Source organism: Oryctolagus cuniculus, chromosome 11 (genome assembly GCF_051225735.1).
Source record: "Oryctolagus cuniculus isolate XC-2025 breed Fujian yellow rabbit chromosome 11, ASM5122573v1, whole genome shotgun sequence".
In the NCBI taxonomy this organism is placed as follows: domain Eukaryota; kingdom Metazoa; phylum Chordata; class Mammalia; order Lagomorpha; family Leporidae; genus Oryctolagus; species Oryctolagus cuniculus.
The window spans coordinates 93,838,435-93,851,352 of record NC_142877.1 but is presented as its reverse complement, the minus strand read 5'-3'; the positions used below and the strand labels follow the sequence as shown (position 1 = coordinate 93,851,352).

Here is a 12,918-nt window from a genome sequence, read left to right as displayed (position 1 = left end):
TATGCACATATATTTATCAAAGTTACAATTTTATTTAACTGTGTGATTGACATTCATCTCACATACTGTCTTATAAAACAGAACGGGGTTGCTTTGTGCTGTACAGTGTTCCACAAGCTAGCATACTGTCATTTACACATAAAGGGTTTAATAACATGTATTGAATGAATGAATATTAAAACTATTACTTTTTTCTTGAAGCACATTAGGTTTCAATCGAATATTTAAATACTGAACCAAAGATCAATGAAAGTATGACATGTGAACTCTTAACTTTATAAGTAGCATAATGTTAACATTTATATTTTGAAAATAGAATTTCTAATAAGTATGAAAGTAACAGTCATGCTATATCCATTCAATAATTTTAATTAATTTTTAAATGTTATGGGAGAAGCTGCAATTGATATATTTGACTTTAATGTTCCATTTACAGAAAACTATAAGAAAATATGAAACATACTGGGATGATCTGTATGAGACTCTAATCTTGCTCATCAAGCATTCATAAGCAAATTATGTCTTATAAATTATTTTGCTATTTATATATGATTATTTACTTCTATTTTTCAGACTTTCCAACTTGCCTTCTGTGTACTTGTATAAGTACCACTGTATACTGTGATGACCATGAACTTGATGCTATTCCTCCACTGCCCAAGAATACTGCTTATTTCTATTCTCGCTTTAACAGAATTAAAAAGATCAACAAAAATGACTTTGCAAGCCTAAGTATGGATGGTCACATTAATGTCTTTCTATTCTTTTTTAGACATCACTAAATTTTTTACAGTGTAGAATGAAAGTTAAATGTTAAAATATGGCTCATCAATCATTTTTATTTAATATGTCAGAGTTTAATAATGATAAGGAAAACAATTAATGGTATTATGAAATGGCATAGTTGTTGATATTTTCAAATGAACTATGTTAATTAGCTATAAATTGTAAATAGTTTTATTCTCTGGAATGTATTATTATGTTATGACATAAGAGTAAATGTCAAGTCATATATTTATGAGAATTTGGCTTTTTAAAAAAAGCTTCCATTAAAGCATAGCTGTTTTATGATTGATCAGAACAAATCTACATTCTCATTTCAAAGTTGTTGCTAACTTTGAAGAACTTTGGCACTTGTCTTTATAAAGTATTTTAATCATTTGAAGATTTCTTTTTTAATGCTTATATCTTTGACTACTAGAAAATCTATCCATTTTCCAGTACTTCAAAGTTTTTATTTAAAAAAGTATTTATTTATTTTTATTGTACTTGAAAAGCAAAGAGACACAGAGAGACAGATGGAGACAAATGCAGATTGATAGGGAAAGAAATATACTTATTGCTTCCCTTCCCAAATGTCTACAACAGTCAGGGCTGGGTCTGGCCAGAACCAGGAGTTTGGAACTCAGTCAGGGTCTTTCACTTGAGTGTCAGAGCATCATCTGAGGTCTCCCACGATGCACATTAGCAAGAAGCTGGAAATGGAAGCTGAGCTGTTACTCAAACTCAGGTCTTTCAAAATGAGATGAAGATATCCCAAGGATTATACAAACTGCTGTGCCAAATCTTGCCCCTTGGGAGACTATTTTAAATAGTAAAATCCGAAGTTTATAAATAATGTGGAGAAAAGATGAGTTATTTTAAATATAATGTGCCAATGTCTTTGCTCAAGTTGCAATATTTACAAATGCATAAATGTGAATAGTATTTGGAGAAAATATTTTACAAAATAATTATTTTTATTAACTATCAGTTGTTAATTAAATTAATTTTATATATGTTATGCGTGGGAAAATTTATACTCAGATTTTTACTTGAGTAAAATATATTCAAGACTATTTAAGTACTTAATTTTTTTCCTAGATGATTTAAAAAGGATAGATTTGACATCAAATTTAATATCTGAGATTGATGAAGATGCATTCCGAAAGCTGCCTCAACTTCGAGAGCTTGTCCTGCGTGACAACAAAATAAGGCAGCTCCCAGAATTGCCAACTACTTTGACTTTTATTGATATTAGCAACAATAGACTTGGAAGGAAAGGGATAAAGCAAGAAGCATTTAAAGTAAGTTTTAAGTCTGATACAAGAAAATGTCACTTTCCCTTGGACTTGCTATTAATGACCAGCCTTTTTTATTTCTATAAGGGGATTTAATTTAATGAGACTTGACTTTCAAAATGAACTTCACAATTGCATCTCTCATGTTTTTGGGAAATACTTTGTCCTGGTACATGCTGTGGGTGCTCAAGCACCATGAAAATAAAGCAGGGCTGGAATAAGAAGTGAGTGGTTACCCGAAGGATGCATCTACAGGAGCTGCTGCAAGTGGTATAAGCCAGAAAATATGTGTTGACCAGGAACTCAGGGAGAGATTTTTATGTGATTATAGGGACAACAACTTGGGTAGGGTATGGGTGGCGTTTTGAGGGCAGAAGGCTTCTAAATGACCTTGAAAGGAGGTTGAGTTCAGTTAACTGAGCAGATTTTGTTTTCTAAGTGAAGAGCCAGATTAGGGCTCTAAACAATAGCATAACAATAGCATGAACTTTCTCACCCACTCTCACTCCATTCAAGCTGCTCCTCAAAACGTACCTTAAACAAATGATTTTAAATTGGTCTTTGAAGGCACATCACATTATTCCCAGGCAGGTCACAGGGGTCGTGTGACCTTATTCTTGTTACTGCTGAGTGGTTGCGAAAGCCCTGCCTCTCCTCTAGACCTCCTGTGATATCACTAATGGAGAACACAGGGGTTGGGTACTTCATTCTAGCTTGGCAACAGGTTCTCCTCGCTCATTCTCATGTTGGCATGAGCTGTTAGGAGTCACAATCTACTCTGGAGTGTTTTGCTAGTGTTTTGTTGTCTGTTTTCTGTCTTGCTAGGAGGCCACTTTCTGGGTACTTGGGCTAACAGGCTTTTGTTGAGGAGGAATTCTCATTTCTCCACACTTCTAAAACAGAGGAAATTCTTGCTATATCTTGCCAAAATCCTCTAAGCAGCAATACAGAATGTCTTTCATGAGTAGTTGCCTTGTTTAAACTGAGAATATGAGACTGAACAAAGCAAGGTTCTTCCTAGAGATTGAAGAAACATGTTTCATTTCCATGAAGAAGTATTTGCTTATGATCCATTTTTCAAAACTCATTTTTAGTGCCTAGTAATGTAAAAACTAATTTCTTTCAACTGTACAAGACAAGACCTGGACCATGTTATTAAAATAGCTGCATGAAGAGGGAATTGAAAATATAACCATGCACAATTAATGGCTATTAAATCCTTGCATGTGACATGTTCACAGGATATGTATGATCTCCATCATCTCTACCTCACTGATAACAACTTGGACCACATCCCTCTGCCACTCCCAGAAAATCTACGAGCTCTTCACCTTCAGGTAGGCTTCTTCCAATAAGGTATGCCCAAAGTTCCAAGTTAACAAATCAAACAGAAGGAAGTCAGAAAACAAAAACCTGTTTAAAACAGCAGGTTGATCCACAGTAACAAACTTAGTTCTTTTTCTCTCTCCTCTTGTTAATTTATTCAATTTAAAAGTTTATTTATTAGTTTCTTTAAAAGCATAGTGATGCAGGTTAGGGAGAGAGAGAGAGAAGGGTCTTCCCTGTCCTAATTCACTCTCCAAAGGGTTGCATCAGCTGAGGCCAAGTTAGGCTGATGCCAGGATCCAGAAATGCAATCTAGGTGTCCCACTGGGTGACAGGGACCCGAGTACTTCAGCATTCCTCTGCTGCCTTCCAGGGTCATTAGAAGGTAGATTGGAAACTCAGTAGCTGGGACTCAAACTGGCACTTGGATATGGGGTGCACCGGCCCATAGCAGTGGCTGCAATCACTGCTACAACTCTGGTTCCTGCCTTGAAATTTATTTTCTCTCTTGATTTAAGTACAAGACACATACATATTCATATTCTATTCTGATAGATATCTTAGTCATTTTAAAGTTCTTTTCCAAGTCAAAATACATCTTTTTTGTGTAGAAAACTTCTTTAGAAAAAAAAATGAAAGCTGTGATGAAAAAATGTCTAAGAATTAGAAGTTGAAGAGAGCCGGCGCCTTGGCTCAATAGGCTAATCCTCCGTCTTGCGGCACTGGCACACCAGGTACTAGTCCCAACTGGGGCGCTGGATTCTGTCCCGGTTGCCCCTCTTCCAGGCCAGCTCTCTGCTGTGGCCCGGGAGTGCAGTGGAGGATAGCCCAAGTGCTTGGGCCCTGCACCCATATGGGAGACCAGGAAAAGCACCTGGCTCCTGCTTTCGGATCAGCGCGGTGCGCCTGGCCGCAGCGGCCATTGGAGGGTGAACCAACAGTAAAGGAAGACCTTTCTCACTGTCTCTTTCTCACTGTCCACTCTGCCTGTCAAAAAAAAAAAAAGTGGAAGAGAAAAAGGAGCAATAAAAACCTTATTTGGCTTCCAGTTTTCAGAGAAAAATTTTGTCAAATTTAGTTTTCTACTTTAATGTTTATGCATTGAATTAAATTCAATCCTAAAGTATTCCCATGTGCTATGAAATGACATGTTTCCATCTTTCTGGATAAAGAAAGTTCAGCTTCTTTTTTATAACCAATATAGCAGGAAGTTTGGGTTATTTTAAATCTCATTAAGCTACATATTTTGTCTTTGAAGTAATAAGTGAAAACACATTTCACAAATGCTATGATGTCATCAGTTCTAAATATATATCATTTTCACTCAGTGACTGAAGATTTGTTCAAGTAAAACTGTCATTTTTTTTTTTCAACTAAAATCACTGAACTGTATGATGGAAGGGGATAAATTTGATAGTGAAATATGTTCAATAAAGCTATTTTTTAAAATACAGTCTTGGGTGCTGCAAGTATCTTCCTGCTACTTGTTCTCCCTCCTCCTCCATGCACTGCACTTCAGCCCAATTATTTGAATGTTGGGTTTTGAGGGAGCAATACTCTAAGCTAATGCTCAAGACTTTGAACTTGATGTTCTTGTCATCTAGTATATTCTTTTTTCTAAGCTTTATTTTATTTATTTGAAAGACAGAGTTACAGAGAGAGGTTGAGAGAGAAAGACAGAGACAGAGAGAGAGAGAGAGAGGTCTCCCATCTGCTGGTTCACTCTCCAGATGGCTACAATGGCCGGAGCTGTGCTGATCCAAAGCCAGGAGCCAGAATCTTCTTCCGGGTCTCCCATATGGGTCCATGGGCCCAAGGACTTGGGCCATCTTCTACTGCTTTCCCAGGCCATAGCAGAGAGCTGGATCAGAAGAGGAGCAGCCGGGACTAGGACCGTGCCCGTACGGATGAGGCGCTTCAGGCCAGGGTTTTAACCCGCTGTGCCACAGCACCGGCTCCTATCACCTAGTATACTCTAACCGTACTCCTCCTTCCTCATTCCAATCTCAATTATACAGCTGCCTCTTCAGATGGCTTTCCACAGTCATCATCCTTTCTTTATAGTACTCATCATCTTGAAAATAACTTTTTTCTTTAAATCTATTTTCACCTTCTTTCATTTCCCTTACTGAAGTTATAGGTATTATAAGGGCAATAACATGTCTATTTTGTTCATTGATTCATCCCCATTGCCTAGAAAGTGCTTGGCATATAATAATCACATAATATTTAGTTATAATTAGGGGAAAGAACAAAAGAATCAAAATGAGGGAGAAACAAAATATACTATGATACCAATCAAAACTAAGGACATATATCGCCTTGTCTTACAATGTATTTTCTTTGTTTTTAGAATAACAACATTCTGGAGATGCATGAAGACACCTTCTGCAATGTTAAAAATGTGACTTACATCCGTAAGGCACTGGAGGACATTCGACTGGATGGAAATCCCATTAACCTCAGCAAGACACCTCAAGCATACATGTGTCTACCTCGTCTGCCTATTGGGAGTCTTGTCTAATTTCAGATAATGGTTAACATTTTGATATCTACCATAACAAAAACAATTGTTATTGCTTCCTTCAAAAACAAAAAGCATGGCATTTTCAAATTATGTTCTGAAATATGTAATTACATAAAAGTGCTACGATATGATGAAAATATAGTAATGTAAGACAATACCAGATGAGTAAGGAGTAAATTAGCAGTATGGAGATTATTTCGCAAATACTCTTATAAATCATATATAACTTGCAAGTTTTGGGGGTTCATATTCTACATAATTTCAGATTAAATATATCACTAGAAAAAATCTCTAAGTGAATTCTTTTGGTCTTTTGCAAAGATTTAGATCTTCTAATTAAACTTTTCTATTCCTTTTTTCACTAAAGCATGTTTTCCCCCTAATTCATTAAACAGCATGAAGAAAAGAATAAATGTAGTTGAATATAGCAATGGTCATGTGGGGGAATATTTGTTATAATTAATATACAAATAACCATATCCAAGAAAGATATGTACAACCTTTTGTGTTTGAATGATAACTTTACCATCTTAAAGGTCTGTAAATTTAGTTTAGATCTTTCCTAAAATGAATAGTTACCTGATGTATTTCTGTGCTTATGAAAAAATAAAATATAGAAAATGGAAAAATGTATGATATTATAACCACACTGGGGAATAAGTTAAGAATTACCTTCCAGGGAGAGTTGATCTTCCTGACTTGTATAGCCATTATACAGGCACATGGTTACAAATTTAAGGAAAACAAAAAAAAAATAATATTTTATTTATTTATTTGAGAGGTAGAGTTACAGCGAGAGGAAGAGACAGAGAGAAAGGTCTTCTGTCAGTTGGTTTACTCCCCAGACAGCCGGAATGGCCGGAGCTATGCCGATCTGAAGCCAGGAGCCAGGTGCTTCTTCCCAGTCTCCCATGCAGGTGCAGGGGCCCAAGGAATTGGGCCATCTTCTACTGTTTTCCCAGGCCATAGTACAGAACTGGATTGGAAGAGGAGCAGCTGGGATTAGAGTCCAGCGCCCATATGGGATGCCGGTGCTGCAGGTGGAGAATTAACCTACTGCGCCACAGCGCTGGCCCCAAGAACAACGAAATTTTATCAAGTGAAACATGAGTTTCCTTCCAAATGTGAGACTGTGAGTTCAATTTCCTAGAAATAATGCGTCCTTGAATACTTTTATGACATTTTCCATAATAAACAAGACTTGCACAAAAGGAATTTCTCACTTTTTACAAATATAAAAAGGAGGGTACTTCAAAATATTTGTGAAAAACAAAATGCAAAGTGAAGATATTTTTGATACAAGAATTTGTTGAAATCTATGCATACTAGGGTTCTTCAGAAAGTTCACATAAAACATGTAGTATGAAAAAATTACATATAGGTTTCAAATCATTGGCACCAAAATGAACTTATCTTTTAATTCTAATATCCTCATGCTTTTAAAAATATACTCATACACATGTGCTGCAAATACACTTATCACTATGTATGTATAAATGTAAACATGCATTGTAAGGATAATTTTGAAACTCTTTTTGTAAGCATTTTGTAAGCATTGTAAGTACTAGTTTGAAACTTTCTTAATTTGCTGAAAAATATTTCTCAGTGGTTTTCCATAGTAACACTAGCAGTTTTACTGATTCTAAGACCACCTATCAATCCCTTACAAACTGCACAGAACACACTTGTATGAACATGAATAAATTTGCATTACATGTGAGAGTACATCTACAACTAAATTCATAGAAGTAGAATTCTGGGTCTAAGATAATTTAAATTTTAATAAATATTACTAAATTCGGAAACTGCTATACCAACTTACAATTTTACTAAGATTGTGAGAATGTATATGGTCCTCTACAATCTAACATGGTCTAATGTAAAACTTTTAATCGTGGTTAATCTATCTCTGAATAGATTTTAGTGAAGTAAAAAAAATACTGCATTTATATTTTTAACTATATTTTTCAAATATATTTCTTTTTAAAAATAGTTTTCTATTAACATATAGATCTTGTGTAGTTCATACATACAATTCTAAGAATATAATACTCCCCTTCCGCTTCTTCAATTCCTCCTCCTTCCTTTCATCTCACTCCCTTCCTCCATCCTTCTCTCTTTTTTCCCTTTCTTTCTCTCTCTCTTTCTTTCTTTATTTCTTTCTTCTTTCTCTCCTTCCTTCCTTCCTTATTATAACATCTTTATATCATGTTATTTAAATATTAAGCAACCACAGCACATCATTGTTTTAAAATAGAAGAGGGCAAAATACAAGAGACAATAAGTGTACTTCAGTGGATATGTCAGAAAATCCTTTTTACACCTAGAGTTTAATTTTGAGGCATTCTAGATGTTGCATGGTAAAAGGTAGTATGTGTAGCTGGCACTGCGGCTCAATAGGCTAATCCTCTGCCTGCGGTGCCAGCACCCCAAGTTCTAGTCCCAGTCAGGGCACCGGATTCTGTCCCGGTTGCTCCTCTTCCAGGCCAGCTCTCTGCTGTGACCTGGGAAGGCAGTGGAGGATGGCCCAATTCCTTGGGCCCTGCACCCGCATAGGAGACCAAGAGAAGCACCTGGCTCCTGGCAGTGGATCAGCGCAGTGCGCGGGCTGCAGCGCACCAGCCGCAGTGGCCATTGGGGGGTGAACCAACGGAAAAGGAAGACCTTTCTCTCTGTCTCTCTCTCTCTCACTGTCCATTCTGCCTGTCAAAAAATTAAAAAAAGGTAGTATGTGCATATGCCATACATACATACATCCAAATTGTTACAATAGCAACTAATTATTGAATATAAACCATGTATCAGGTATATAGCATGTATTAATTCACATCCTAAGAGTTGGGTCTAAAACCTATTCCAAGTTACAGGTCATACAAGAGAGCTTAAACAACTTGACCTGGGTCAAGGATTGACTCATAACCCTATTGTTGTGCTCTGATGCTAGAAAAATACCTTTCCCCAGTTTTGTAGAGACTGGACAGAGATGCAATGGTCAGCATTGTCTTTGTGTGCAATGGGGACTTTCACATGACCAAAGGCCTGCTTTCAAATCAAGATGGTAGAATATAAGAGGGTCCAGTGCTTTCCTCTAGATCCTGGCCTTGAGAAGATCTGCAGAAAGATGGACTGAGTTCCTTAGAGCCAAAGGGGTAAATGGAAGCTCCTAGCAGGCAGGACTGATGTACTCATTAGGCACAGTAAGCGCAGTACTGAGGACCCTCAGTAAAGTATAGACCAATGAAAATGTTTAGTTCTTCTTAAAACGGAACCTGAACATAGCAATAATAATAAATATGCAATCACCAACCTATCCTGTATTATATTCCTCTTTATTCAACAAGCTCTATAGTTTTGGATGATCTTTATAGAAGAAAGGGCCTGCAGAACATTATGGATGGCATCAGATTCCAACATCAACTGGCCCAGAATAACTTCCTGTCTTCACAGCCTTCTCAGCATCCCGTCATTACAAAACTGGGGCGGGGGCGGGGGGAGGCTTCTAGCCAGAAAAACTAAATAGTGACATGAAAACGACATTATTATGCAACAGTTTCTGCTAATGGACATGCTCACAGGTATTATACCTGCCTACCCACAAGGCTATTTCACAGATAATTCACCATGAACCCTAGGTACTTACTCTAGGTACTTACTCTAACCCTAGGTACTTACTCTAATCTTGAAAATCATTTTAATCCCATCATATTTAAATGGTCATTTTCAATGACTCACATTCTCAATTGACAGCTCTAATTCTAAAAATGACCCATGATTAAACACAATATAGTTTTTTTTAAAAAAACTGACTTTTTAATTGCTACACATTTATTTTCTCTAAGTATTACAGGTTATTTGCCAAGAAATAAAATAAACAACATTGCTCTCTACTGCCCTAGAACATATTGTACTTTAAAATTATTTATAAGCAAACCTCTAGGCTCCTGACTCCTATTTAATTATTGCTGAGTACACAAGTTTTTCGGATTTATGAGTCTAATATGTTAATTTTCTTAAGATTAATAGTATTTTCAAAAAGTGATGGCAAATAATACTTACATATACTATTATGAGTGTAAAACTGTTACTTCTCTTTAAATCTCACTTCTCTCTCAATCTGTAGAAATGGTGTGGTTACAACAAAGTTAATGTTCTCTTCACAATGTTCTTAAAATGATTTGAAGATTTATAAATGGATAAATACCACACTGGCATTTGATGCACATGCCACTTCACAAATATGAGAACTAACCCTAAAATTTCAAAGTATGGAGAGACAGCAGAACATTTTTCTATCTCTTGATCTCCCACTTGAAAAGCAAGGGTTAATATTTTGTGCTTAATCTTTGTGACCAGGAAATGGCAATGACCATTTGACTTTAAATTCTGTATGTGGATGTCTTTCTAGTGTAAAAAGGCAAGTCTTTGAAAGGATATAACATGTATTCTATTACTTATCTATTTTTCTATCTCATAGCATTGCATCAGTTATATGGAGGGCTCTAAAAACATTTGCTCAGTTTCATTTATCTGACTCAATATATCAGGTATATCCAAATTCATTTTCAAGAATTTTATTTACAAGTTTAATTAGCTGACATTTGCTTTTGGAAACCCAATTGAAAAATGCTAAAAATCTAATAAACACACCTAATTGCACCACACCAGAATAAAGGGTATTTAGAACTGGCAATGTGAAAGAATCTAAAATGGAATTCATGAAAAAATATAAAAATGAGGTGTTTACTTCTCATGGTTTGCTTTGTACTGGGACTTTAACTGATTGAATTTTGAACGAGCTACTACTGCCATCCAGTGTTAGACTTTATTCTTTCCATGTCACACAAATGCAGATTTATCAACAAGATGGAAAAGTGCTTCCAACTTAAGAACACAGTGTTCTGCACAACATAAACATGGCATAACCTGTGCTTTCCTATGATATTTATTGAAATTTCAAAAATGCCAACAATATCTTTAAAGTCTTCCAAATTAAGTTGTAACTAGTGACTATTGAAATATTCATTTTACTGGAAATATTTCATACATATGGTGAATGGTCTCTAAATTGACCTCTGACGAGTTTTCAGCTCCAGGTATTCAAACCTTTGTGTTTTCTCCCTCCCCTGCCTTGGGTGCTGGTGGGAGCTGGTCTTTGTTCTATCCAATAGCATTTGGTGAAGGTACAGGGCACAAAGGTTGAGCCTACAATGATGTGTGTGTAGATATATCCGTGTATGTGTGTGTGTGTGTGTGTGTGTATCTATAGATTATACTTGTATCTCCATCTTGCTAGGAGGATGCTCTTTTTTCTGGCTTGATGAAGCAAACAGTCATGCTTTAAAATTGCACTGAAAGGACCTGTGGGTAAGGTCTGGGAACTGCCATGGGCTCCCAGGACTTGTGAGAGGCCTCTTAGTACCGAAGGTGGCCTCCAGTCAACAGACGGCAAACAGGCAGGACCCTCAGTCATACAGCCACAAGCAAATGAATCCTGCCAAAAGCACAATGACTGGGAGCAGATTTTCCGAAATCGAACTCTCAGAAGAGAATACAAACCAAGTTACTTTATATGCTATGCAGTCACAGAAAACTAATAAAATATAGTAGAATGTAGCATATGTGCTCCATTTTAATATCAAATCAGAATATTTCCTTTTCTGCATAGTATTTTAAAAAATATGAGTCAATTAAACATGTGTCTTAAATGGCATTTGACCTAGCTGTTAAGGTGCTTGCTTGGGATGCCCACATTCCACATTCGCCTGGCTGGACTGCAGTCCTGGCTTTGCACATAATTTCTCTTTCCCGCTGATGTTCACCCTGGGAGGCAGCAAGTGGCAGTTTGTGAACTCCAGTCTGTGCCACCACTTGGGAGACCTGGATTGTGTTCCAGCTTTCAGCTTAGGCCTGATTCAGCCCCAGCCATTTTGTCATTTGGAGAGTGAACTAGCAAAGGGGGAGGGGACTCTGTATGTTGTTCTGTCTCTGTTTTTCTGTCTCTCTCAAAAAAAAAAAATTGTCTTAAAATTACTTAATTGGATTTCTAACTGTTAGATGTAACATGTTCTGGTGGTAAATATTCTTGAATAATTTACCAGTACTCAAAATATTTATCATATTATTCCAATTTTAGAAAAATCTACAAATAAAAATCATAATGTTTGGCTTCTCTTAAGAATGTGGCTACACAACAAACACCAAGCTGATTTTTTGATAAAATTAATATGAAAGATAAATTTCTTGCTATAGAAAGTATACAAAGTCATAATTATTTGCACAAAGCTCACATCAAATGGTCAAAACATGGTCTTAATTATCTGTAAAATGAGTCAGTCATCTTTTTTAAAACGAAAACAAATTAATGAGGATTCTAATACAGCAATAAGGTCAATTTCTGAAGCTCTCAAATAGAGTCCAATATCACATAAAACATGGATGTCCCAAGAGAAGCAAATCTAGATGATCCCCTCTCCATTTTGAGTCAAGCAGAGTGGGAATAAAGTGTCTGCCAAAGGTGTGAGTCTGGAGCTGGAACGGGCACCTGGAGGCCATCAGTGGCAGCATTGTGGACTCTGAGCCAAGCAGGCTTCCTTCAGCGGACCACACAGCAAATGAAACTGAAAGATTCCTGTAGCATCTACACATCTCACAAGCAATGGTTGGAGTCCTGATCCAAGAACCCCCATACTGTTCTCCGTTTTAGCCAAGAGGGCATAGAAGAATTTTGCAGGCTCCAGGACTTTTGCACATTTTGCTTCTCCTGCCTTTACCAGAGGCTTGTCAAAACTGAGGTTCCCTCCAGTGAGCAGCACTCCATTCTGCACTGACTCCATTCTGCCACTGACCACAGGAAAGTGATCAAGGGAAATATTCTGGGATGATTTTCTCTGGCTAAAGCCTGGGAGCACTTCTTTGATGTTTCTACCAAATGTGGTAAGACAAGGCCACACTGCTTATTTGTGCATCAAGACCAGGGCTAGGGGAACTTATTTACACCCTATCACC

General features: G+C 36.8%; 1 protein-coding gene and 1 long non-coding RNA gene across 8 annotated transcripts in view; one reads left to right on the top strand and one right to left on the bottom strand.

The window, feature by feature from the left end:
• EPYC (epiphycan) overlaps window positions 1–6,542 on the top strand; it is a 37,161-nt gene extending 30,619 nt beyond the window's left edge. For both annotated transcript variants that reach the window (XM_070052689.1, XM_070052690.1), the window contains exons 5-8: window positions 574–732; window positions 1,864–2,066; window positions 3,302–3,397; window positions 5,740–6,542. In XM_070052689.1, the coding sequence (XP_069908790.1) occupies window positions 574–732; window positions 1,864–2,066; window positions 3,302–3,397; window positions 5,740–5,910 (629 nt within the window). In that variant the 3' untranslated portion in view covers window positions 5,911–6,542. The remainder of the gene's footprint in view (window positions 1–573; window positions 733–1,863; window positions 2,067–3,301; window positions 3,398–5,739) is intronic.
• Window positions 1–12,918, bottom strand: part of LOC127491050 (uncharacterized) — a 331,646-nt gene that overhangs the window by 84,144 nt on the left and 234,584 nt on the right. The gene's annotated exons all lie outside the window — the stretch shown is intronic.